The sequence below is a fragment of the Nothobranchius furzeri genome, chromosome 3 (assembly GCF_043380555.1).
Source record: "Nothobranchius furzeri strain GRZ-AD chromosome 3, NfurGRZ-RIMD1, whole genome shotgun sequence".
In the NCBI taxonomy this organism is placed as follows: Eukaryota; Metazoa; Chordata; class Actinopteri; order Cyprinodontiformes; family Nothobranchiidae; genus Nothobranchius; species Nothobranchius furzeri.
This window is the reverse complement of record NC_091743.1, coordinates 40,950,397-40,976,359: the sequence shown is the minus strand read 5'-3', so window position 1 is coordinate 40,976,359 and position 25,963 is coordinate 40,950,397. Positions and strand designations below refer to the sequence as shown.

The following is a 25,963-nucleotide window of genomic DNA, read 5'->3' as shown; positions in this document are numbered from 1 at the left end:
GTACACCCTGGACAGAGAGCCAGTCCATCGCAGTGCAACACAGAGACACACAGGACAAACAATCATGCACACACACTCACGCACACACACCTAAGGACAATATGGACAGACCAATTAACCTAACAGTCATGTTTTTGGACTGTGGGAGGAAGCCGGAGTACCCGGAGAGAACCCACGCATGCACATGGAGAACATGCAAACTCCATGCAGAAAGATCCCAGGCCGGGAATCGAACCCAGGACCTTCTTGCTGCAAGGCCACCGCTCTAACCACTGCGCCACTGCGCAGCCTCTCTGCTGTAAAAGTAAGATAAAAAATGAACATGCTGATCATGGAGGGAAGCCTGGAGGCAAAGTGATCGTGGTCTTCAGAAACATGAATGCTCAACAGGAAGGCAGCTGCTCTGAAAAGCCGCTACGCCGAGTTTCTGGATTTTTTTTCTTTTTTTGACATTTCTAAAAAGAGTTGAAAGCATTAAAAAAAGGCAAACAGCAACTTTACCTTTGTGAGAGGAGTGGCAGCTCTGTTACAGTCAAAATGCTGTTGAGAACCACATTGATGCTGCTTTTCAAAATAAAAGGTCTAAAACTCACCAGCTAAAATACTGCTTTAGTTCATCCTGTTCAATCACAAACCCGGTTTTGTTACACTAGAATCAGAAATGCATAGCTCTGACAATCGTCATGTCTACAGCGAGATGATTGGTGCTCTATCCGAGGTCAGGAGGTCGGCGAGGACTCAGTACGTGAGTGGGCTCAAGATGAAAAGACGATCTTCTTCCTTCCTGATCCACTTCAGAAGTTTGTTGACAGCAGCGACGGCTGAGGCCTTGGAGGCCAGCGGACTGAAGCAGAGGTAGAGCTCAAAGCCGCTCGTCACCTGGAGGAGATGGAAAAGATGAAGAAACACAAAGAAAAGGCTGGATTTCAGCATGCAGGACGACTCGGGTCCCACAGACGGACACAAAAAGCTGCCCAACAATTAAACCCTCTCTCCTTGGTCGTCAAGACAAAACCAAAGCAGTTACGTTTCTGCAAATGTTAGTCTGGAGCTGAGAATGAAAGCATCTGGTGTTGCTAGGCAGCATTGTTGAGTCAGCTCTGCATCCTGTACACGCCTGCTGTCCTTTCCCGTAGAAACACCGTTACAGAAATACGTCAACGTTTAATAACTGAAAATATCACTTTTAATCACCATTTGTTGACATGTTTTAATTAACCTGCTCCTAATTCATCTCAACACTGAATCAGAATGATATGATGATGTCTGACACGTAGAACTCAGATTCAGACATGGACACCTTTTTGTTTTCTACTCAGATTTTACTGTTAAAAAGCAAAAGAGGGAGAATCTTGCTCAGGGCCGAGACGTGAGCTCATGAACTAATAAGAAAGACCAGAACTCACGTTCAGCAGATGCCGTGGTCGTTCCTGAGGACAGGTACATGTAGGAATGAACTGCTTGGTTTGTTTTTGGCACATTTTACAGCTGCTCTCCCAAAGCCCCTCGGAGGGCGTGGGTAAAAAACCCAGCTCCTATTATTTTTACCCTTTGAATCCTCTTAAACGCTGTTGTCTTGTTCACATCTTTTCACGCCTTTATTTACTTTGTACTCCTTACGTTTATTTACAGTACGACGAAGATGAGAGAAACAGCGTTTAAATGTCCTGAACTTTAGAAACGAGAGTTTTTTCTTCTCTTTCAGGATCACATTGTTATTATGAACCTACCTGGACATTACTCATGGAAAGCAACCCCCCATTATGGCAGCTGGTTCAGTTTTAATCCCTACTGGATTTTCTCCATGTTGCCCAACAACTTCCCAAAGACTGGAGCTCTGGCTGTTTCATTACGCCACACGTTATCTAAGTCAGGCTACGGAGTTCAGGCCACGATAGATGGGAGGTCTAATAATACCATTACAGTCAGAGACCATGTTTGGATCAGTTAGGTGTGTTTTCAGATGAGAGATGAACCATGTCTCCATCACACTGGTTACCATTAAAGCTAGGACCAGATATTGATGACTGTGGTGCGGTATAATGTTGACCAATGCAAAAAATAGCCAATCCATTTCAGAAAACAACTAAATAGAATCAACCCTTCATGGTCTGCTCCCCCAGCGACTAAGACTACGGACTAGAACCGTGGATGCTGCGTGTCGGGTGCCCTACACACTGGATTAGAACATGGCGTCTGACATCACAGCAGGACCTGCGATGGGTCAGTCGCACAGTCGGATGTCGATGCTCAAACGCAACTTGGTCTAGTTGGGGGGGGGGGGGGTCTCCAGGATCTAAGCATCAACATCGGGATGCTTTTTCTCTTACGAACACGAAGTATGAATGTCTGTGTTGAAGCAGTTACCCAAGCCAGCAGGTTCTCAGTTTCTCCGCACCGGTAGAAGGAGCGCAGGGGTCTGGTTGGATGGTGCAAACAGCTGTGGAGGTCCTGGTACAGCCCCATCAGCCGCTCCTGCTCTTGTCCAGACCGGTACACATCAGGGAACTCGGGACTGGAGGGAGGAGAACAGCAGGTTTGAAAACTTCACAAAAACAAAGAAACCTGGCCTGGCGTGTTGCATTTCACCAGCTCCAGCTCTGAAGTGGAAATAACTGAGGGACATTTAGTCATCCAGCTGGCTTTCTGATGGACGTATGAACTTTAAAGGAGGACACACCTGGTGTACAGCCCTGAGCTCTTTGACTTGTACAGGAAGTGTCTGAGGTCTGGGATGCCGACCTGCGACACCGGGTAGGTTGGACACTTAAGCGCCTCCTTCAGGCTCTGGTAGGCGCAGCGCTTACTCAGCCTCTCCAAGAAGCGCTGCTTACAGTCAGACATGTTAAAGAAGTCCTCTCTGTCGGTGGAGACCAGGATGAGGCAGAGCTCAGACGCAGGCTCCAGGTAAGAAATGTGAGCGTGGAAAAACCCAGATGTGTTGAACTTTGGCAGGCAGATGGGGGTCCAGCCCTCGCCCTCCCGGAAGCTGGAAGATGAGCCGACGAGGTTCAAGACCAGGTGTAAGTCTATGTGGTGGAGGAACTGGTCCTTTTTCCTGATTAGAGTGACCAGCCGGTCTCCGGCCAGCAGGATGGAGAAGACCAGGTTCTTGGCTTTGGCGGCCTGCAGGCTGGACGACACCGCGTCCCTGGAGCAGCTGGCCAGAGGCAGACAGGTGACGGCGCTGAGCAGCAGGCCGGGGTCTCGCTCCAGGCGGTGCAGCAGGTTGTCGGTGAGGTACTCGGAGCCGGCCAGCAGGCGGCGCAGGTCGTAGTTCTGCTTGTTCTGGAAGATGTGGTTGAGCTGGGTGAGCGTGAGCAGGCTGACGATCTGGTAGTAGATGTACTGAAGCTCTCGCAGCAGCTCCTTGTCTGACTGAGAGGTCCGAGACACGCCCACCAGAACCAGAGGACTCTTGGTGAGGAACACCACCTTACAACCATCTGAAATAACAAACATTAGAAAAAGTTTGACTAATTGTACATTTTATATTAGTTTGAAACTGGTGGCTGCCGCGGTGAGCGCTGACCTGCATGGATGGAGCGGATGATGTTCTTCTCAGCCTCTACGAAGGACACCAGGGCCATCATCACCCCCATGGTGCTGGACAGAGCCTCCTCCGTGCCGTAGCGGGTGTAGATAGGCTTTCCAGCCTCGCTCAACACAAACACGTGCTTTTTATGACTCCGCCACGCCTCACTGGACACATCCTCCTCCTTTGTCCTGCTGTCTGATGAAAAGTCGTGGTTCTGCACCTTGTACTCCCCTTCATCTGGTCCTTCTGGGTTTTCCTCTGCAGCTGATCTCTGCGCCTCTTCTTCTGCCTCAGAAGTCAGATCTTCGAAGGACTGTGCTTGGACAAACATAGCACTCCTCTGACCAGCACCTGCGTGGGTGCAGAAGGACAAAATCTCACTGGCAGCAGGTGGAAATACTCTCTTCCCATCATGCTTTGGCTTTAAGCAGGAACACGACGCCAGGTTGATGGAACCGGTGATAGAAAAACAGCCACAGAAGATATCCTAAACTATTCAGGCTGAACTCCAAAGTCACCTTCTGATCACAACAAGAACACAACAGAGAAACATGGAGGAGGCCTGGTTGTGTTTGGGGGCAGCTTAGCTACATCTGGAATGAGGAACCTTGAATTGTTTGGTGTATAAAAACATCCAAGGGTATCCTGGAGGGGAAAAAAAACACCCAGTCACAAATATCAGCGTCAATTTCAGTTCCTGAGTCCTCTAACAGATCACGAGCCCAAACGATCAGCTTAAAGCACCCAAAAACGGCCGAGATTAAACCAAAAACCTTCTCCATGAGCCCAGACCTGCAGCGTGGAGGCACCTCCCTTCAGCTCCGAGACAGCTGGAGCAGTTCGTCTCAGGTAGACGTTTCATGGTTGGCAGCAAATGCTTCAACAGGTGCAGCTAAAACACTGAATGGCTCCGTTCACATCCGTTAGCAGAGTTGTTAAAGATTCTAGACTCGGTTCATCAGTCTGATACAAAAACAAGCCCACTTCTGTCTGAGGTAATGTTTACAAAACACACAGAACTCATAACAACAATAACAACAATAATGGATTTGTATCTTATGGAGCTTTTCAAGGCACCCAAAGCGCTTTACAAAGAAGGCATCATTCACTCACTCTGCTGATGAACTACATGTGCACCATCAGCCCCTCTGTGCACCACCTACATGGGTAAGTGACTTGCTCATGGACACAACAGCAGAATGCTCTGAGCTGGAATTGAACCAGCACCACTGTTAACACATGAAGAAGTTCAGGGATACGTCGGATCAGCCTGTAAATAAGAACTTTATCCTGATTTTTACTCATGCTCCGTTTTGTTTTCATCCAAAAGAAGTCTGATTGTAAAGAGCACAAAATAAACTGTCTTCAGAAAAAGATCATCACATCTGAAAGTTTAACTCCTAAACCGCTAAAGTTAGGATGTGTGTGTGTGTGTGTGTGTGTGTGTGTGTGTGTGTGTGTGTGTGTGTGTGTGTGTGTGTGTGTGTGTGTGTGTGTGTGTGTGTAGGATTTCCAGGTGTCAGAAGAACACATGACCACGTGCTGCAGTCAAACTCAGACCCACGTCTCCTCACATATGTGTGGTGTGTGTGTGTGTGTGTGTGAGTGTGAAAACAGCTCAACTGTCATGTTCTGCATTTGTTTGTGCGCACAGGATGTGCATGATCATGCCCTTTCACAGCAAACAGTGCAAGTTCCCCGCTAAACTGTGTCTTTAAAAATCAGCATTTCACACAACTGAAACGTGTAATTGTGCTTTTCTGTATGAAAGAGGTGGCCGGCTGTTGTTTTGTACTCTTCTAACAGGTTCGGTATCTTATCTACGGACAGTGGCGTCATCAACAGCTGGGGGTGTGTTGGGAGGCTCCATCTAATCCAGACTGACCTGCAGTCTTTGAAATGAGATAAATGGAGATAAAACCCTGCTGATTGTGGCTAACTGTGATATTTCAGACTGCAGAGATCACATTAGTGGATGAGGATCAGATTCATATGGAAACCCACTTGTGTGGAGGTTTACCTTCTAAAGCTCTACGTTAAAACATGCAGTAAACGGGACTGAAGGAGTCCAGCCCACCTGGTTCGGTTCCCTCCACCAGACCCGGTGTGGGGCTGTCCGCCCTCTCTAAACGGAGCCGGTCCACAGGAGCGAGCATGCAGTCCTCCCACGACTCAGTCCCCGTGGCGGTCTCTCCATCCATCGCTGCTAGAAGTGGCAGAGACGCACACCTGGCAGCACAGACAGACAGGTAGCAGCTTGTACTAATGAAGAGGCGTCCAAAACACAAACAGCAAATCCTTTTTGAATGGGTTTGAGCTCCAGAACCAGCAGCTGCTGGAGAACTAGAACCCCAGAGATGCTTCAGTAACTCCTCGCATCCTTTATTCAAACAGAAAAGCTTGTTTGATGTCCTTCTCAGACGTACGTGTCGAGAGCTAAAGCTGAACTTTGTGTTTTGTTAGCTAACTTCAGCAGAATATCAGCGGTAGGTTAGCTAGTTTCCACACCAAAACATCTCATTACAATTTAAACATATTTACCTTTCATTTTCACGGTTATCTGCATTTAACACGAGTACTACTGACTCGTGTGTGACACCTGTAGCAGCTAGCAAAAACTAAACACTTCTGTAAAAAATGCTAGTAGGTTACGGAAGTAGGCATTGTGGGATATGAAGTTCTCTTTCAGAAAACTTACTAAAGATTTGGCCCCAGTCTGTCTTAAAAAGCATGGTTAAACTGCCCCGGTAAAACGTAAAGATTTTAAAAAGTAATCTGAGTAATAGATTAGTAAATTGTTAGTGTTTGGTTGCATTTATTGTTCATCTGTTTTTATTCTCCTGGTGCATTCATGAAACCCTGTTAATAAAAGGACTTTGGAATCGATGTCCAAGGAAGGTCCCGCCTTTCTCGCCTCTGATAGGCTGGAAGGGCTCTCCTACGATTGGCTAATTCATGTAAGAGGAAACCGTCTTCCCTCGCTGCAGGCCGGGTTTGTTGTATGTTTGCAGGCAGATCTTAAAATGTGAACTTAGCGCTATAATAACCACTGTGTCCTGTTTTGCAACATCCCACTCTCCATTTATTTTACTAAAGAACCTGGAAAACCTCCAACGTGTGTTCCAGACACTGGAACGCTCTCCCCCTGAACCTGAGATCAGTGGACTCAGTGGTCTCCTTCAAAAAGTCACCTGTTTAAGCTGGTTTTTATGACATCACTACCCTTTCCTTATTCTGCTCTTATTCCGCCTTTCTATGAGCCACTGATTCCCCTTTTTCTTCATTTTCTCTCTCCCTTTCCTTACATTTCTTTTTTTAATCACAATTTTGTTTCTCATTTTAAACATGTTTTCGTTTTTTGAAAACGTTTTTATACTTTACATAGGCGCAAGGGCGTCAGTTTGTTTTCAGAATTGCTGGGGACAATAACCATACACTTGAGTGGGGTTTAAAAATTGCTGGGGACAATAAAGTAGGCTAGCACAGGGGTCGGCAACCCGCGGCTCCTCCATCCATCTGATGCGGCTCTCTGTGCTTGTAAAATAATGAATGGATATTTAAATAAAATGCTTCATATTTTACTGCATTAATTTTACACCTGTATGCCAATTCTAAATGTAAAGATTGTCTGCGTAAACCTGAATAGGTCCAACCCGGTCTTACTGTGAGACCGGGTTGACGCGTCACGCTTGTGAAGCAGGCAGGTCGCGCTAGAAAATTTCATTTAAAAAGACGTCATAAATGTGTTCCCCCGTCCTTTGTATTTATAAAATATGAAGTAAAAACTCACAATTTAATTTTCATTCATTTGTCATTAATATGTAGTCTACACCCATGCGTTAAGTGGACCATCTTCCAGTAAAAGCAAAGTATCCAGCCCACCTTTCCAAATGCGTAAAATGTGCATCAGCCGCTAGTTAGGCGCGCCTCGCGCACCATCAGTTGATCAGCCCAGACAAGAGCAGAGCAAATAGAGAAAGAATAGAGGATAATTCTGTCTGGATGTGGATGGAGATTATTTTACAGCAGCCTGATCATCATTTAAATACGTAAACCATCACCTGTCTTCTAGTCCACGCTATCAGCATTATTTTAATTGGTGTGTGTGTGTGTGTGTGTGTGTGTGTGTGTGTGTGTGTGTCCTTCCCAGTCAGGTCTGGTGTCCTGCTCTGCTCCTCTCCTCATTAGTGCTTTCACCTGTGCCAGTTCCCCGCACACCTGCTCCTCGTCTCCTATCACTCCAGCCCCAGTGTATAAAGCCTCTCCTTGTCTCATTGTTCTTGTCGGTCCATTGTTGCTGTCAGTGTGACTTATTCTGTCAGTCCTGCTCGTTCCTTTAGTGTTTTTGGATCTCCTGATCATCCCCTGCATTTTTGGACTTTGGCTTCCTGCCCCTTTTGGTTTTTATGTTCGTTTTGGGTTCATCCGAACCCCGGCTTTCCACAGGAGCCGTCAGCAGCACATTACTGCAGCAGCACGTCATAGCTGCTGATAGGAACCGCTGTGGTCAACAGAACCTTTTCCACTGGAGCCGTCAGCAGCGCGAGTCGGCCGCGTCTCAGGAGCAGCATGTCGCGGCCTTTACGCGCCGGTTCTATTTTCTACGCGCAACGCCTCTGAAACGGGTCAAGTTCGACATTTTTGGGGAAGGAAAGACAGGAAATCGGACGCGGAAATGGAGAGAAGCTCCCAAGATTTTCAGAATAAAGAACCTACTGCTTTCCGGTTGCTTTTCTTTTAAAAAAGGTTACTAACTGTGCGGCCCCGTGAGAAGTTATCACCTAGCTAGCGGTGTCCTTTGTTTTTCAGGTCCGTATTGGCGATTATAAAATGGACAGAACATAAAACACAAACCATGTTGTAATTTTCTCCTGCTTGTTGTTGTGTTTACTGACGAAGTCACTCGTGTGACTTCGTGCTCTGTCGGTGACAGCTGCTTCGCGTCTCGTGGGAAGGGCCAAGCAGCAGCTTACGCGAGCAAGACGTGCTGCTGCAGTAATGTGCTGCTGACGGCTCCTGTGGAAACCCGGGGTAAAATAAAAGGAATTTTCTTTATCTACTCCTGCCTCGTGTCATCCTGGGTATCTGCATTTAGGGTCCGAACCATCCTCCATAACGTGACAGAATGGACCGACCCTCCAGGACCCAGCGGATTACCCGTATGTATGATTTTTATGGTGACCCAGCCTCCTGTCGGACTTTTATCTTGGACTTGGTGAGGTTTTGTGTCCCGGACATGTTGGACACAGAACGGATTATTAAGACGGTGCTCCACCTAAGGAGAAGAGCCCTGCAATGGGCCAGCCGTTACCTCAAGCAATATCCCTTAGAGAAGTTGGATCATTGGGATTTTGCAGATGGTCTGCGGGACGCTTGCAGCAGCCCACAAGCTCCCTCCTTTGCAGTGGATCACAATCTGTCAGCAGGCGCTGTTATAAGAGCCGCCCTCTCAGCATCTTCCAAGTGCCACACGTCCCTGTCTCTGACCAATTAGAACCAGCTTCGTCTCCTTCTCCCCTGAACCAGTTGGCACCGTCTCAGCACCTCTGATAGGCCAAATCACCTCACCCGATCCTGACAACGCTGCCTATTCATCCCTGGTGGGTTGTTATTCCTCCTCATCTTCTGTTTCTGCCATCTCCACACCTCCGTTGACCCAAGACCCCCCACGTCGACGACGCTGCAGCCGCCGTCAGATCTTCTGGGGTCAGAGCATCACCTACAGTTCAGCCCAATCTCCTCCTCATCCCAGAGGCCACGGTTCTGCAGTCCAAGTCTGAGCTCCACCTTCCTTCGCCGCATCCGGCGGTGGTCCCGGAGGGCACATCGCATCCTGTTCCGGCGGTGGTCCCGGAGATCGCACCGTGTCCCGTTCCAGCGGTGGTCCCGGAGGACGCATCGCTTCCTGTCTCGGCGGTGGTCCCGAAGGACGCGACTCGTCCTCCGAGCCAGGGGTCGACACCTCCGAGCTAGGGGTCGACGCCTCCAAGCCAGGGGTCGACGCCTCCGAGCCAAGGGTTGACGCCTCCAGGCCAAGGGTCGACGCCCCCGGGCCAGAAGTCGATGCCTCCCGTCTCGAAGTCGACAGAAGTAGGTGTCTCCAGCTCTGAAGTAGGTGTCTCCAGCTCTGAAGTAGATGTCTCCAGCTCTGAAGTAGATGTCTCCAGCTCTGAAGTAGACATCTCCCCATCTCAAGTCTTGACATCCCCGTCTCAAGTCTTGACATCCCTGTCTCAAGTCTTGACGTCCCCGTCTCAAGAGTCTCAAGTGTCCCAGTCTCAAGTGTCCCAGTCTCAAGTGTTCCAGTCTCAAGAGTGCCCTGTGTCCCAGTCTCAAGTGTCCCAGTCTCAAGTGTCCCAGTCTCAAGTGTTCCAGTCTCAAGAGTGCCCGGGGTTCCAGTCTCAAGAGTGCCCTGTGTCCCAGTCTCAAGTGTCCCAGTCTCAAGTGTCCCAGTCTCAAGTGTCCCAGTCTCAAGTGTCCCAGTCTCAAGTGTCCCAGTCTCAAGTGTTCCAGTCTCAAGAGTGCCCGGGGTTCCAGTCTCAAGTGTCCCAGTCTCAAGTGTCCCCTGTGTTCCAGTCTCTCGAGTCCCAAGTGCTCCAATCTCAGTCCTTGTCTCCAGAGTTCCAGTCTCAGTCCCTGCCTCCAGAGACCCTTCCTCGTCTGCTGAGGTCCCTTCCTCATCCTCCTCCTCCAAAGCCCCCGATCCCCAGGGTTTCCTATTGCCGCCTCCTGGTTCCCCGTCGCCGGCCTCCTAGACTTCCCTGGTCCCGCCTCCTGGTTCCCCGTCGCTGCCCCCCTAGACTTCCCTGGTCCCGCCTCCTGGTTCCCCGGCGCCGGCCCCCAAGACTTCCCTGGTCCCGCCTCCTTGTCCCTCGTCACCGGCTCCCGAGACTTCCCTGGTCCCGCCTTCTGGTTCCCCGTCGCCGGTTCCCTAGGCTTCCCTGGTCCCGCTTCCTGGTCCCCTGTCGCCAGTCCCCTAGGCTTCCCTGGCCCCGCCTCCTGGTCCCCTGTCACCGGCCTCCCGGGGTCTCCTGTTCCCTCCTCGCCCACCCTTTTTGGGTTGTGTTTTGTTCGTTCCCTCCTCTCCCTCCCTCTGGTTTTCTCGTGCCCTGTGTTGTCTTGTCTTGTGCTTGTTGTTGTTTGTTCATGTTGGGCGTCTGGTATCCGCCCCATGTGTGTGTGTGTGTGTGTGTGTGGGTGGGGGGGGGTGGGGGGGTACTGTCATGGTCTGCGTCTGTGTCTTCCCTCATGTGTTCTCCTTCCTCTAGGTTCCCATTTTGGGTCTCACAAGCGCCCTCATGTGTCCTTTGTCTGCGTCTCATTTATGTGTCTTCTCTTGTAGCTCCAGCCTTTTTGTCCCCAGCTCGGTGTGTGTGTGTGTGTGTGTGTGTGTGTGTGTGTGTGTGTGTGTGTGTGTGTGTGTGTGTGTGTGTGTGTGTGTGTGTGTGTGTGTGTGTGTGTGTGTGTGTGTGTGTGTGTCCTTCCCAGTCAGGTCTGGTGTCCTGCTCTGCTCCTCTCCTCATTAGTGCTTTCACCTGTGCCAGTTCCCCGCACACCTGCTCCTCGTCTCCTATCACTCCAGCCCCAGTGTATAAAGCCTCTCCTTGTCTCATTGTTCTTGTCGGTCCATTGTTGCTGTCAGTGTGACTTATTCTGTCAGTCCTGCTCGTTCCTTTAGTGTTTTTGGATCTCCTGATCATCCCCTGCATTTTTGGACTTTGGCTTCCTGCCCCTTTTGGTTTTTATGTTCGTTTTGGGTTCATCCTAAAATAAAAGAATTTTTCTATCTACTCCTGCCTCGTGTCATCCTGGGTATCTGCATTTTGGGTCTGAACCATCCTCCATAACGTGACACAAGCAGGGCCAGATTAACACTTTGTTGTACCCTGGGCAACAATATTCAAGGGCCCCATCATCACGCCCCAAGGATCGCCATAATATGGTCACATACAGAATATTTTACTGTAATATGCAGTAAATATACTCAATACTTGAATGCCTGGCATCACGTAACCCGCTCAGGGTAACCTTTGACCCACCTCGTGTGGACTGACCAATGAGGAGAGGGTCTTAACTTGAGGCCCTCTCTTCATTGGTCAGTCTGCATGAGACTGACTCTCAACTGACGTTCAGAGTCATAGGCAGCGAAGCATCTCTGTGCAGCGCAAAAGCCCGGGTGGACAGTTTGTTTAATATAGGGTGACCATATTTCCATTTCCAAAAAAGAGGACAGGGGATCACACTATGGCAACGCCACACAAACCACGCTGGGACCCATTTTTTGTAAGAACTAAATTAATATCAGATTCTGCCAATAAAAGGGCTCTAAAACAATTCAAATTTTAATATTTAAAATATTTATTGCAAAATCTAATTTTTCTGCTTTAGTGCTGCAACAAGGTTTTATTAATAATAAATTATTATACCTTTTGTTTTACTACAGCATCGGTACGCTTCCTGTGCACAGATTATTAAGGACGGGATCATCACAAAAAACGCAGCTAGTTAGGTCAAATTTAAAACATGTATGTAAAAACCTAGCCACAGAATAAATTTTATGACAAATTTTAAAGTGGGGTTCCTCAACTTTAGGAGAAATAGGCCATTTTAAATATTCGGAAAAAGCCAGGTCAAGTATAATAGGATCAACTGTGGGTGGTCTACAGTGCTGATCACCATAAAGTCTGTATTTAAAAAAACTTAGAAAGAAAGGAATTATTACATTTTTTGTCAATAAGAGAGAAATCTCCAATTCTTAAAGTAGGAATAGAAAGTACAGAGTGAGAGAATTGTATCGTGTTTTGAATTAGAAGGGTCAATACTTCAGGGATGGCATTTCGAACTTTTAGAAAAGTGTTGAGAGAGCACTCAATGGCATATTTTCCAGAAAAGTCTTGAAAGTTAAGTAAGGTACCATTCATGTCCAATAGGTCTGAAACAAATAGGATGCCCTTACTCATCCAATCATTTTTTAAAAGGATTTTCAATTAATGAGTATAGATCTATTATTCCAAAGAATAGAGTGGTGGTGGTGGTGGGGGGGGGGGGGGGGGGGTGAAATTGTGGGTAAATGCCATCTACCAAAACAATAAGACTTGGCTGTGGAATTTAGATATCTTAAGTGGAATCTTGGATATTTCAAAGTCACATTTAATTAAAAGGTAAAGACCTCCGATTTTGTTGAAGACAGCTCTGGGGATATGAAACCAAACTAAATCCGCATCCGTTAAGAAGTTTTTCAACCATTTAATTCTGAAGGAACCAATAAGTGCTTCAAAGTCTAAAGCTTTAATCCCTCTTTTACAGTATTCTTTAACAAGCTGAGATCTTTCCAGGTAATGACTTTTGTTCCTCCATAAAAATTGAAACGAAATTGAATTCGCTTTCTTAATATTCCGACCAGAGGTAAACAAGGATTGACATGGGTAAATTAGTTGAGAAACCCCCTCAGCTTTAGATAATAATGAATGACCAAATATGGTGCGATCACGAGTTAAATGGTAACTTAAAGACTTTTTAAGATCAGCCAATCAATGAGCAATATTAACTTCTTCTCTTAACACCATATTTTTGGAAATAGTAATTCCCAGGTATTTAACCTCGTGTTTCGCTTCAATATTTTCAATTAAGTGCTCAGTACACGAGTGAATGGGAAGAATATCACATTTTTTAATATTGAGAAGCAGACCTGAAGCATTTGAGAACATCTCGATAAGATTAACAATGGACCTATCGTGGAGAAAAGCAGCTGTGTCGTCTGCGAATTGACTAATTTTAAGTTCTCTACCTAGAACATGTATACCTTTTAGAATAGAATCACGAATAAGCAACTGGGAAAGCATCTGCGCAGCCAAAATGAAAAGTTTTGGAGAGATCGGACATCCGTGCCTTATACCCTTGGACATTGGAAAGTTAGAAGTCATGTCACGTCCTAGGGAAACAGCACTAGTAATGTCAGAATAAAACATACGGATTATGTCACAAAATTTAGGACCAAAGCCCAATCGTTTCAGGGTTTCCAATATAAATTTGTGTTCTAAAGAATCGAATGTCTTATAGAAGTCTAAAAATACAATCAGTCCCTCTTTATCAATAAATTGATTATAATCCAGCATATCTAAAATCAATCTTATATCATTATGAATATTTTTTTCTTTTAAAAAGGCAAATTGTGTCATGACTGAGGGGAGTTTCCTGACCCAAGACATGCAGAATGATACCGAGACGGAGGTAGGAGAAATAAAACACAACTTTATTATTATAAGGAAACTAAGGGTGCACCACAGACATGATGGTGAGTAGCCAAGGCGCTGAGCACCGCTTCAGGGGGGAGGGTTGTAGAGAGCTGGCTTAGGCGCATGGGAGGAGTAGGCAGGGCTGGGGTGAGCTGCGGCGGAGGTATTGGTGGTCCTGAGACGTAATCCATGGTGGTGAGCGGGGGAGAGCGGTTAGGTCCTGGAGGAGGGAGATCTGCAGAACATGGATCCAGAGTATGGCTGAGGTTGGCTGAGGTTGGTCTGTAGGATAATCTGTAACTGTGGCAGGGTGTGACTATAGTGGCAGAGTTTCCCAAGTTGAGTAATCTTCCTGAGAGGTGAAGTGATCTCCAGCTCCTTATAAATGCTGGCAGGTGATGGGGAAAAAAGCACAGCAGCTGGCCACTCTCCGGAGCCGCCCACCTGCAACGACTTGAGGCTGATTATCAGAATGTGCAGACTCACCCTAGATCCTGACAGTTTGACACTCATTAATAACTTTATCTAGGCCAGTATTAAGTCGATTAACATAGACTAGAGCCAGTAGTTTATAATCATTGCACAACAACGTAATAGGACGCCAATTGACTAAAATCAGGGGATCTTTATTGCTTTTTGGAATAAGAGTTATAAGCCCCCATTTCATTGTGGGTGAAAGGTTTTTATTTGAGATGCATTCCCGAAAGGCATCAAATAGCATAGTTCGTATATCTTTCCAAAAAAAGGTATAAAACTCCACAGTTAAACCATCGAGACCTGGCGATTTCCCTTTAGCCATTAATAGAATAGTTTTATCTGATTCTTCTATTGTTAAATCATCTTCTAGGGTTAGTTTGAAGTCTAAATCAATCTTGTCAATGTCGCCATCTATCTTGTTGAAGAAATGTGAACAATTAAGTTCTGAAAAATGTGAAGAGTATAGGTTTTGGAAGAAGTTCTTGATTGTGTGACTTATTAAAGAATCATCTTCAGTAATATGCCAAATAATATTTAATCTAGATATTTTTTCCTCATCTGTCTCTGCTTCTCAAGGTTAAAGAAATATGAAGAGTTTTTTCCCCCTCTTCAATCCAACGAGCCCTCGAATGGATAAAGGCTCCATGTGCCTTTTCTAAGAAGAGATTATCTAATTAACCTTTGTAGGTTTATAACTGTAATTTCTCGTCGCGCGAGAGCATTGGAATTGAATATAGTCTGTTTATATTATTAATGAGTTGAAATTGTTTATCTTTAGAGTGCCTAGATAACAGTTTGCCATTGTCAATTGCAATTTTCCTAACATTCAATTTAAACCATTCCCATTTATTCAGCGGAGAAAGATCAAGAGAAGACAAATCTGTAATAAAATTCTTGATTGTTTCACACAATACAGGGTTACGAAGAAGGTTACTATTGAATTTCCAATTGGAGACTGAAGGGGGTTTGTCAGCCCGTAGGGAAAGGGTTAAAAAATGGAGCAGTGATCAGTTAGCGGTGCAATATCAATTTCACATTTTAAAACTTTGTTTAACAAGCTGTAGGGAATTAACCAATAATCCAAAAGCGAACATTGTCCATTATTCGAAGCATTAAACCATGTATATTTTCTAGCATGCGAATTCTTGAGTCTCCAACAGTCCAATAAATTAGTTCTGGAGGTTACATTTACAAAAATGTCGTCAAATAGATGAGATTGTCCCCTAGGGGGAAGACGATCAACCGAATTATCCGGAACCACATTCATATCACCACCTAAGATTACCAAATCTGTCAAAAAATTTTGCCTTCCAGGTAATTACGTTATCACACAGGTCAGTAAACAGAATTTTGTTAATAGCTCTGTTGTTAAACCCATATATACAAACAAGAATAAACGTAACTCCCTCAAGTTCAGTCACCACCATTTGCCAGTGTAGGTTACTGTCACTTAGGTGATCCAAAAAGGTACTAGGAAATCTGTGGAACAAAATCCTCGTGCCTGCAGAACGAGAGGAACCATGACTGAAGAACATAGAGTCACCCCATTGGAGTTTCCAGAGTCTTTCATCCTCTTTCGCAGAGTGCGTTTCTTGTAGAAAAAAAAACAAGTAGCCTTTTGTTCTTTACAAAACAGAAATATAGCCTTTCGTTTAACATTATCTTTGATACCCCTAGTGTTCGATGATAGAAGAGAAAGCATATGTTGAAAAGGTATAGTAAATGCACAATGGATAACAGAATGTGCAGGAAAGAGAGAAAAACACCTAGACAGAAAACAATAACGTCAACGTGCAGTAGCCCTAGGACGGTCTCAAACATACCCGTGGAAGACGAAGTTCAGGAAGGGTAAACTATTCAGGGTCCACTCTCTTGTTGTCCACCAGTGCATAGCCTTCCCTCAAGTAGGCTCGTTTTCCCCTGCTCTGAGCCTCCTAGACAATCAGCCACAGCTTCCTCTGAGCGAGTCTGTTGGAATAGTCCTCCCTAAAGTTGATGTGAAGATCCCGGCAGACCCTCGCATCCTTGGACTTCTTCCAGACCTCGTCACGGATCGTGCGCATTGCAAACTGTATGACGATTGCTCTTGGGAGATCGTTGGAGGTTGCAGCGCTCTCTCTTCTTCCCAGCCGATGCACTGTATCCACCGCAGCCCACAGCCGATCCACCGACATCAGAATAATCTTTGTAACAATTCCAATGATGACTTCTCGAACGTTCTCCTCCTCTTTTTCAGGTAAGCTAGTAACAATCAGGTTCCAACACTGTTTATAACGTGCTTGTTCTTCACAGGAGGCTTTGAGTTTAGCGTTCTCGTCTTGGAGGTACTTAACTGAGGATTGTAGCTCTTTAATGGCTTCGGAGTTGGTTTTTATTGCGGTAACGATGATCTCGATACGTTTTTCGATGTTTTTTATGAGTTCAGTTTGGTTATCCATCTTTGTGTTAAGCTCTTGGATAGCTTGCAAAATGGTGGAGGCTGTGTTGTCATCTCCCATTGCGGCATTACTCGCCTTCATTTTCTTCGCGTTCTTGTTTTTGACGGGAGTATGATTCCAGTTAACCTTTTGCTCTTTAGGAGTGGCAGTGTTTAGAAGAATCCTCGTTAATCTCAATTTCTTCAATCACGTCGTCATTGTCACATGCCTCGCAGAGGGCCAGAAGATTATAGTTGTGATCTGTCATGTGCGGTTGCACAAAGTGAGCCAAAAACCCAGGGATAGCTCACACCCTCGCCACAAAAACCAAAACAGGAAATAATGGGTTCAGTTGTGGAGAAGTTAAAGATCAAAAAAAGTGGGCTACTACAACTATGTGGCAACAGTTTGGCTAAAAACAGATTAGTTTCAAGGAGCCTGCAAAAAGACTTCTGCTCAGTCCGCCATCTTGGACTCCTCCCTCAGAAATCCAAATCACGCGCACGGTGTATGGAAGTCAGTTTATTTCCTGGTTCTCGGGCAGGGACTTGCGTAACATTACCATAATGTATTGTATACCACTAGAAAGTACATAGTCTCAGCTTTCAGAATCTGTTGATTGCACAAACTGTTGAAGAGTTACGGTAAAGTTTGAAAGCCATTTTTTGTCACCATCGACACAACCGCAGCAGCTTTGAGGGCCCCTAGTGGCTTGGGGCCCCTTTGCAACAGCATTGGTTGCACATGGGAAGAAACGGCCATGCAGGACAGTCTGCACTTACTTATTTAGTTTTTGTATATGTATTTTTTGCTATTCTTATTTTGTTGTTGTTGACTATGTTCTACCTTACTGTTTGTACAAGAAGTGCACGGTATCCAAGAATTGTTCTCTGAATTGTACATAATCTGGATTGTGCGAATCTTTCAATAAAGAAAATAAATAAATGAATAAATAAATAAAAGACAGTCTGCACTTAGCGAAGGAAGACGGTTTGCTGCTAATAGCCCATCGCAGTAGAGCATTTCTAACCAATCAGAGGCGAGAAAGGCGGGATCTTCCACTGACGTAATAATAATAATAATAATAACAATAATAATAATAATAATAAATATTACATAAATTACTTGAGATGCAAGGCTAAAAAATGTATGCAACATCTGAGAAAAAAGACAGACACAAATTCTCCAGCAACCTGTTAGTAGAATTGTGTGGAAAAAGCTAGTCAATTTCATAGTTCTTGCAAATCCTCATAAACTGTAAATTATTGAAATGCGTTCACGTTCATTTTGTAATATTTTAAACGTAAAGTAATCCTAATAACATAAAGTAATAAGGTAAGAAGCCGTATGACTGCAAGAGCGGTTATCTTTTAACAACAGGAAATTAATCGAGTTTTCGACCTAGTCAGGGGGGCAGTGAACGCAGCGTAAGGGGAGGAGCTTGTGTTTGAACGTCCAGCGGGGAAGAAAGACGATTCGATTGCGTTAGCATGTTGCTTGTGTTAGCTAACAAGGCTTTGCCTCATGATCGAGACTTTAGTTGGTTTAAATAAAACCTTACAGATAAAAGCAGGGATGATTGATGTTATTACATTAGTCTGTGTTGTAATGTAGCTCTAGCGTCTTCCTTTGGTAAGCACGATGGCCGTAAAGTGGCGTGTTATTTTGTTAGCTAGGTTGCTGCTTTAGCTGTGCAGCGTTATGAAAGGACACAAACACGCAGACAGGAGATCCTTTTTGTTTTGATGACGTTCTCTTGTGTTTTGTTACAGGTTGACTCGTAAACGATGCCTATACGAGCTTATTGCACAATCTGTTCGGATTTCTTTGATCACTGTAGAGATGTTGCTGCCATTCACTGCGGACACACTTTCCACTACGAGTGGTAACTTGGTTTTAATTTCAGATTTTAACAGAAATTCCTACAATGAAATGTGCTTTGTAATTATTTATCTTACCCACGCGCTCGTGCAGTCTTCTCCAGTGGTTCCAGACAGCCCCCACAAAAACATGTCCACAGTGCAGGAAGCAGGTAACAGTCCCAGCAGCAGCCAAAAGCCGGAACCTTTCTTTAAGCTCAAGTGCTTGTGCTCCCTTTACAGGTCAGCACCAGACACATCATCAACAAGCTTTTCTTTGACATTGGGGGTGAGGAGGAGGGCTCAGCTGACCCAGAGAGCCTGCAGGTAGTAAAGACTCTGAGTGGACACCGGACAGTCAAAAACATCTGGTTTATATTTGTTTATTTCCCCAGAATGAGGTTGATCGGATGAGGGCACTTATGAGTTCGAAAGGTGAAAACCCAGATCCTGTAGTGGTTGCGTTGGATTGTGATAGGTTAGTAATACTTGTTAACCTGTCTGTCTCTTTGATGAACTTTTAGAGCGAGACTGGCAGGACAAACAGAAAGCAATAGATGGGTTAAAGGACACTGTGGACAAGCAAAGGAGAGACCTGGACAGTGTTCGAAAGGAGATCATGGACAAAGAGATGCTGTGCACAGCACTTAAGGTAAGCAGAGTTAAAAATGTGATCTCCAAAAACTCTTAACTGCAACTCTAACTTTTTTATTGCATTTTTGACATCAAATCCTGGATGGCAGGAAACTTTCTCCAGCTCAACCAGGGCAAAACTGAAGTTTTAGTTACCGGTCCTGAGGCCCAGAGAGAGAAGCTTTTACCAAAGTTACAATCACTGTCTCTTAATCCATCTTCACAAGTGAAGAACCTGACTTTAATCCATCATATTAAAAATATCACCAAAATAGGTTTTTATCATCTAAAGAACATCGCCAGAGTCCGCCCCATTCTCTCTCGGGCCAACACGGAGATGCTGATGCTTTTATCACCAGTAGAATAGACTACTGTAATGCCCTGCTTTCTGGTCTTCCCAAAAATGAGGATTTCAGGCTTACAACTATTACAAAACTCAGCAGCTCGTGTCCTGACGAAGACCAGGAGGCGGGAGCACACTTTTTTCCCATAGAGTAATGATTAGCATTATTTTAATATCTATATAACTTGTTATACTACAATTCTCATTTTAGCTCTTATTATTTTAGATTTTAACCTTTTCCAGTGTTTCCTCTGTGGGAGCCCTCTGCCCCGGGGGCGGTGGTTGGCTGTAGCGCCCTGGGTGCTTTCCAGGTGTGCCTGGGTGGAGGTGGGGGTCTCTGCCCTCCCTGCCCTGGGCGCCCTGTGTCAGTGCCTCGGCTGCTGCTGTGGATCTGCTGCTGTCTGGGCAGATGGCTCCCCTGATGGCGTTTCCTTATCCTTATCTTAGCTGATTTTGGCTCATCTGATCTCAGCCAATCGTGTTTTTTCCATGTGGGGGCATGTGTGTGTGTGTGCGTCTGCATGTGTGTGTGTGTGCGTCTGCATGTGTGTGTGTGTGTGTGCGTGCCAGAGGATGAGTGTTGTGAAGGGGTTTTTATTGTCAGACTGTTTTTAAAATTCTGGCGTTGGGAGGGAATGTGGGTGTGTGTAAAATTCTGGCGTTGGGAGGGAATGTGGGTGTGTGGGGCCTTTTTAATTTGTTAAGCACTTTGAGTTGCATGTATTGCATGATTAAGTGCTATATAAATAAAGTTTGACTGATTGACTGACTGTGAGTAAACTCGTGTTTCAAACGATCACAGAAGCAGATGGCATATTTAGAGACACAACAGAGTGACGTTCAGGCTGCAAAGGACGAGGTTCGAAGACTCAGGACCAAAATCCAAACCTTTGAAAGGTATTTGTGGGTCAAATAAGTACACGTCTAGGTCTAACCAGATCCATGTATAAATACTTACATGGGTGAAATATTTTCCATAAATATAGACGATAAACATGTTACATGATTTTATAAAGGTTTCTGTTTAGTAAAAGTAAATTTTCTTGGCAAAATTTGTGAAAAAAGTTTCATCCCCTTAATGTGATGGTTTTTGTCCCCAGACTGGACGTGTTGTTACAGGGTCAGAGAGACGAGGTGGAGTCCATGGTCACGGACATGGGCGTCAGCCCGGCGTCTGTGGAGCAGCTTTCCATCTACTGCATATCCCTCAAAAAGTAAGGGCGTCACAGCGTTGGTGTGTGTGTGTGTGTGTGTGTGTGTGTGTGTTTCTTTGCATAAACCCCAGTCTTTGGACAGATTTGAAGGAAAGGATCATTCATCTGAAATCCAGATGCTGAATCTGGAGCTGTTCATTAAGTAGAAGCTCCAGCTTAATTAAAGTGATTTAATCTGCTTTTATTTATTTTAAATCAGTTTTAACTGCTTAGTCAGTTACTTCTAAGTTAGGTGCAGAATGATCCAGAAATGTAGTGAAGTAGTTAACATGTACACGCTAAGTGATTTATAGAAGATTGGCTTAGTAACCTGTGTTATTGCATTTCCAACAATACTTTAAAAGTGGAATTAGTAAAAACCAGCAGACACCAGAACACCTGAATCTTAGGTGGTAATTCGGGCTGAGGGAATGTAACTAACCAGAGTAATCGTCGTCGTCGTCTTCCTCCGCTTATCCGGGTCGCGGGGGCAGCATCCCAACTAACCAGAGTAATTCTCGCATGAAATAAGTAATTGTTATGGTTTTTATTTTTGATGCATTTGATTGAACTGTACTTTTTTACACTGAACATTAAATCGATGTGTAAAAATCACAGTTGTAGGGAGACTGATGTATATTTCATATTCCTCGTCGTGTTACAGAGAGTACGATAACCTGAAAGTGAACCTCAAGTCTTCCAACGAGATGTGTGAGAAACTGAAGAGAGAAGTCCTGTCCTCAAACACCAAGGTAACCTCCCCACACACACACACACACACACCCTTTGAACTTTAACTCCAGTGTGTTTTTTACTGTAGCTGCAGAAAGCAGCGATGGAGGTGAATCAGACCAAAGAGGAGAAGAACTCTCTTCAGAAGGATCTGAGCAACGCTGACAAAGAGATCTCTGTGAGGACTCAAACAAGCATGTCGGACTTTTATCAGAACAGGTTTGGACTCGCTTCTCTTACTTTGTCCACAGAGTCTCAAGAAAAAGGTGGAGTTCCTTCAGAAGACCTTGAGCACGCCAACGCGCACCAACGAAGCCCTCAGTCGACTTGTGTTTGAAAGGTGTGTCCAGCAGTCTGTCCCAAATGTCCCCGGCTTTGCTCAGCTGTTAGATGGTGACGTGTCTTTGTTCACACCGCAGCCCGGCTCCGCTGGAGCTGAAGCCCCCTCGTCTCTACCACTCAGCTGATGAGGAGCTTGACCTTAACCTGACCTATGACATAACCACTCCTGGCCACGTGACCAGTAGGTCAACGCCTGTCCCGCCCAAGAAGATGCGCCTCGACCCCCCCGCGTACGTTGGGTTAAAATGTTTCCAGTCCTAGAAAGATGGAGTCGTGTCCATAACACGTCCCTTCCTCAGAACGTGGTTAAATACTCTGGTAAAGCAAGCAATTTTTGAACAAATGCATTTTTTTTAGGTCTCCTGTCTCTAAGCAGAGTGGGACGTGTCCATCGGTGAGTCTTCCAGTCACAACAGTTTCTGTGTTTGCTGATTTTTCCTCTGAGTTTATTCTGTTTTTGCTCTAAGGCTCCAGGGCAGGAGCCCGTCAGCATTCCTGCCTTTAGGAACTCTCTCCTGTTCAGGAAGAAGACTTTAGGCAGCATGTTGGACCCTCAGAGGAAGGCTGGAGTCGTACGTACAAACCAGCCATCTCCCAGCCGCCGAGCTGGAGAATACTGTCGTTTACCTGCATTTAAGCTGTTTGTTATTTCAGGTCCGGACGGGTTATGATGGGTTAGGAGGAAGAACCAAGTTCATCCAGCCCGTATCCTTTCCGTCCTTTAGCGTGTTGTTGGTTCTGACAGATTCAACTGTCTGAGCTGATGTTTACTCGTGAACATGGAAGTTCAACTGGATGCTTTTAATATTTAATAAAACAGGTTTGAGAAATTAATTTAAATACATCAGCTTTAGTTTTTTGTTTTTATTTGTACAGATAAAACTGCTAGAAAAAGGCTCAGCAACCCTCTGCAGGTGTTCTGGATCCACCAGCTGATCACAGTGTGACACTTTTGAGTTTAGAATATTTAACCATTGCAAAATATTCTAATAGTCTGAGGTTTTGGATGTGGGGTTTTCATCAGCTGTAAGCCTTCGTCGTCAGTTATAACAAGTAAATGTGAAATATCTGGATGTTATGAGTCTAGTTTCACCGTTTAGGTTGGATTAGTGACGAAAAATGTTTGCACCAAATTCTCATTTTCCCAGTTTAACCTGTATTTCTACTAGTATTTAAACATAAACCAAATTTGGTAATTTTAAACTAATTACTTAGCTCACATGCAAATAAAAATAATTAACCAAACAAAAAGCACAATGAAGGCATCCCTGTATAAAAGGTATATCTGGACTTTTTATTTGATGATAATAAGTATGATAGGAACTCATATGGACGTAGTCGTTTCTAAGCTGATCTGTTTTTATCCAACCTGCTGCTGGTTTCATTTGATCTCAAGACCAATGAGGCACTAAAACAAATATTTTCAATTTTATTTTTCTTCATCTAAAAAGGCTTTGTTGTAAATTGGTAGATAATTGGAAAGTGTTTAAGCTTTTTCAAAAACAAAAAAATAATTTTACTGGAATATTAAATTCCTAAAGTGTCAGTGAGTAGTTTTCTGGCGCTAGGGGGCAGTACATACTTATCAGGTTAGTTAGTCAGTTAGGATTGCAGTATAGCGGTGCACACCTCCCAAGTGGCCATTGTTTGTAGATTCCTCTTAATAACAGCTTTAAGCTGTACGTTCAACATGCAAACTAAACGTTTAGTATGTTCAGCTCAGAGGAGCAAGCGCTACATGCAACATTGGTTTTAAAGGAACTCTTATATGTGTGTTTTGTAAACTAGAGCTGCCATTTTGGATGTCGAGTTCTGAAATTCTTCCGAGTTTCCAACTGGGAAGTCCAACTTTGGGGGTATTTCATTTGATTTTTCCTGCTCAGAAGTCAGGATTTCTGAGTTCCGAGGACAAATCGAACGCACCATTAACCATAATACTGACTGTCGCTAGTTTAAAAAAACATTACGGTAAATGTTGTTGCCCGTGGAGCAGAAAGCATTTGACCTCGGCGCGACTCCTCGGACTCTGATCTGTCAAGAAGGTAGAATGCTGGTGCTAATCTTCTGGCACTGTAGTTACCGGATCTGCTCGGGGTCCTGCGCCTGCTGATGATGTCATCATACTACGGCAACACCGCTCTGCCACAATAAATTGCATCTTTTTTCCCCAATTCTGTTCTTTCGCATGTTTTGGAAAGAGTTTAGCAGTTTTGTTATTAAATTCACGTTTCTTACTACCCAAATGTTTTTGAACGTGGTAACGTAACTTCCGTAAGTCGAATGTACAGCCAATCTTGTAGTGTGATGTCACCGACAGACGCAGGACCCCGAACCATCCAGAAGGAAACACGGCGTCTAATATGGCATCCCCCAAAGACGTCATACTCGTATCCTGTTTACTTTAGACTCGATTTTTATGGTTCTATGTTACAAAGCCACCAGTATTTTTGAACAACTGGACATCATTTTTTTTAAACGTTTTGATGTATATTTCGAGATTAATGATAAAAATGACACATTGTCTCTTTAATGCCTAAAAATCTGCCTGTAAATCATTAAAACATCCTAATAATGTCACATTTGAGAAAATAACCTCTTTTTAAATAAATGATACCATCTCACATATGAAATCAGACATAATGTATTTTGTATTTATTACATAGTGTGAAGCTAAAGTGTTTGACTCTTCTAGCTGCTCTCATGAAGGTTTGTGGGTTTTTTTTTTTATCCGAGGAGCTTGAAGCAGCAACTCTGATTTAACCGCTTCATTATTTAATTCTGATGCGTTGCCTAAACAAGCATCACTTGTTATTTTTAAGTGCTCCACATCTGGCTGTGTCCGTGCAGCTGCTGAGTCCTAATAATAATCTCATGTCCCTATCAGGCCACGTAATAGTCTCGTTATGAGTGACAGATGTTTGGTTTTTTAAAGGTATTTAATGCTACTGACCGCTTTTAGTCTTATAAGTTGATCATAAAAAAATCTGCTTTACCTTCATTTATCAAAACTTGCTTGCTTAGTTACACTAAACTTAAGATAAACGTGGCAAATAATCTCAGAAACATCTGAAGAAGACACAATCTGTCGAAATGACAGCTCTGTTTGTTTTACACCTATTGAAGTGCTGAGGACCAGTTTCCTCCAGCCATACTTTATCCTTTACAAATCTAAGAAACATTTTTTAGTTCAATAACTGTATTTATAGTTGCTCAGATTATTTAATCTGGCAGATGTTTATAAGTATATATTTATATTGTTTAGATAACATGGAGCATATCCAGGGTCATCTTTCCTTAACCAGGTCTTTCCCTCCAGTCTCCTTTATCAGAGATTCGCCCGCTGATGAAGACCAGAAGGAAAAAGGTGACTCGACCTCCCAACACGATGTCCAGCAGCCTGACTCTAGACGGGTTCCTCCAGTAACCTGTGCAGATGCTGCTGCTGTGGCTCGGAGCGAGTCCAAGCAGAACAATATAATTCTGAGTTGTTGTTTTTTTAACCGTTTCACAGACACCAAAATGCTGGTTTATTTATTTTTTTGATGACCACAAACACTTTTGTTTGGGTAGATTCTGCTGATACTCCTGTTGGTGTGGAAATGATCACTAACAGCTGATCTCTGTGCTCCATATGTAGCTTGTATAGCCTATAGATGTCCTGCATGTAAATAAAGTGTAGGGATTTTATAAATATTAAAGTGTTTTTTTAATTTAAATGTCTCTGTGTGGTCTACAAACATTTCCAGGTTTCTTTTATGATGTCACTGAGCTGTGCTCTCCTGCAGAGGGCAGCACGAACACGTCTCACATGAATCTGTTCTCTTCTGCTTTAGGAGGAGACGTGCAACCCGTTTATATTCAAACAACACAAGAAAACCCTGGTGACACCTGAGCTGTACACTAGTGAGCTTGTCACTTATTTTAATGTTACATGAAACAGTTCTGATGGAGGACTTCTCATGGCACAACCCATCAGATTCCCATGGATGACCTTTCCACAGAACGCTGCAGATTTAAACAATATGGGGAAATTCCAAGCATTGTTTTCCATGATAGCAAAGTAGAAGTGCCAGGTAGAGGATAAACATCCTGTTCACAATCACTAGTATCCTGTTTGTGCCACGATGAAGAACCAGCTAGTGTCATAACAACAGCTAACGGTACGAGAGTCGTTAAAGCTTTGAGACGGGTCAC

The 25,963-nt window shown here is 44.4% G+C and overlaps 2 protein-coding genes across 3 annotated transcripts; one reads left to right on the top strand and one right to left on the bottom strand.

Moving 5' to 3' along the window:
• Positions 1–542: 542 nt before the first annotated feature.
• Positions 543–18,734, bottom strand: mon1a (MON1 secretory trafficking family member A). 2 transcript variants are annotated; one of them, XM_054748043.2, is made up of 6 exons: positions 18,626–18,734; positions 5,616–5,767; positions 3,533–3,889; positions 2,681–3,446; positions 2,368–2,515; positions 543–879 (listed from the first exon to the last, which is right to left on the bottom strand). In XM_054748043.2, exons 2-6 carry the CDS (start codon positions 5,737–5,739, stop codon positions 739–741), a joined length of 1,536 nt encoding a protein of 511 aa, XP_054604018.1. In that variant the 5' UTR covers positions 5,740–5,767; positions 18,626–18,734; the 3' UTR covers positions 543–738. The 2 variants fall into 2 exon arrangements, with proteins under 2 accessions (XP_054604018.1, XP_015815472.1); XM_015959986.3 differs by lacking the exon at positions 18,626–18,734 and adding an exon at positions 6,080–6,217.
• traip (TRAF-interacting protein) lies at positions 18,160–25,485 on the top strand. Its single transcript, XM_015959989.3, has 16 exons — positions 18,160–18,299; positions 18,440–18,552; positions 18,642–18,699; positions 18,770–18,853; positions 18,922–18,961; positions 19,051–19,178; positions 20,305–20,399; positions 20,603–20,716; positions 21,360–21,447; positions 21,516–21,605; positions 21,679–21,767; positions 21,847–21,999; positions 22,127–22,163; positions 22,237–22,341; positions 22,424–22,474; positions 25,086–25,485. Exons 2-16 carry the CDS (start codon positions 18,455–18,457, stop codon positions 25,191–25,193), a joined length of 1,338 nt encoding a protein of 445 aa, XP_015815475.1. The 5' UTR covers positions 18,160–18,299; positions 18,440–18,454; the 3' UTR covers positions 25,194–25,485.
• The last annotated feature ends 478 nt before the right edge of the window (positions 25,486–25,963 follow it).

Bases quoted from the DNA above. Each gene is read 5' to 3' on its own strand.
- mon1a (XM_054748043.2), bottom strand. From the start codon at position 5,739: ATGGATGGAGAGACCGCCACGGGGACTGAGTCGTGGGAGGACTGCATG. The intron at 3,447-3,532 runs GTCAGCGCTCAC...TTGTTATTTCAG, and splicing joins CATCCGCTCCATCCATGCAG to ATGGTTGTAAGGTGGTGTTC. The intron at 880-2,367 runs GTAACTGCTTCA...CATCTCCTCCAG, and splicing joins CTGAGAACCTGCTGGCTTGG to GTGACGAGCGGCTTTGAGCT.
- traip (XM_015959989.3), top strand. From the start codon at position 18,455: ATGCCTATACGAGCTTATTGCACAATCTGTTCGGATTTCTTTGATCAC. The intron at 20,717-21,359 runs GTAAGGGCGTCA...GTCGTGTTACAG, and splicing joins TACTGCATATCCCTCAAAAA to AGAGTACGATAACCTGAAAG. The intron at 22,342-22,423 runs GTACGTACAAAC...TTGTTATTTCAG, and splicing joins CTCAGAGGAAGGCTGGAGTC to GTCCGGACGGGTTATGATGG.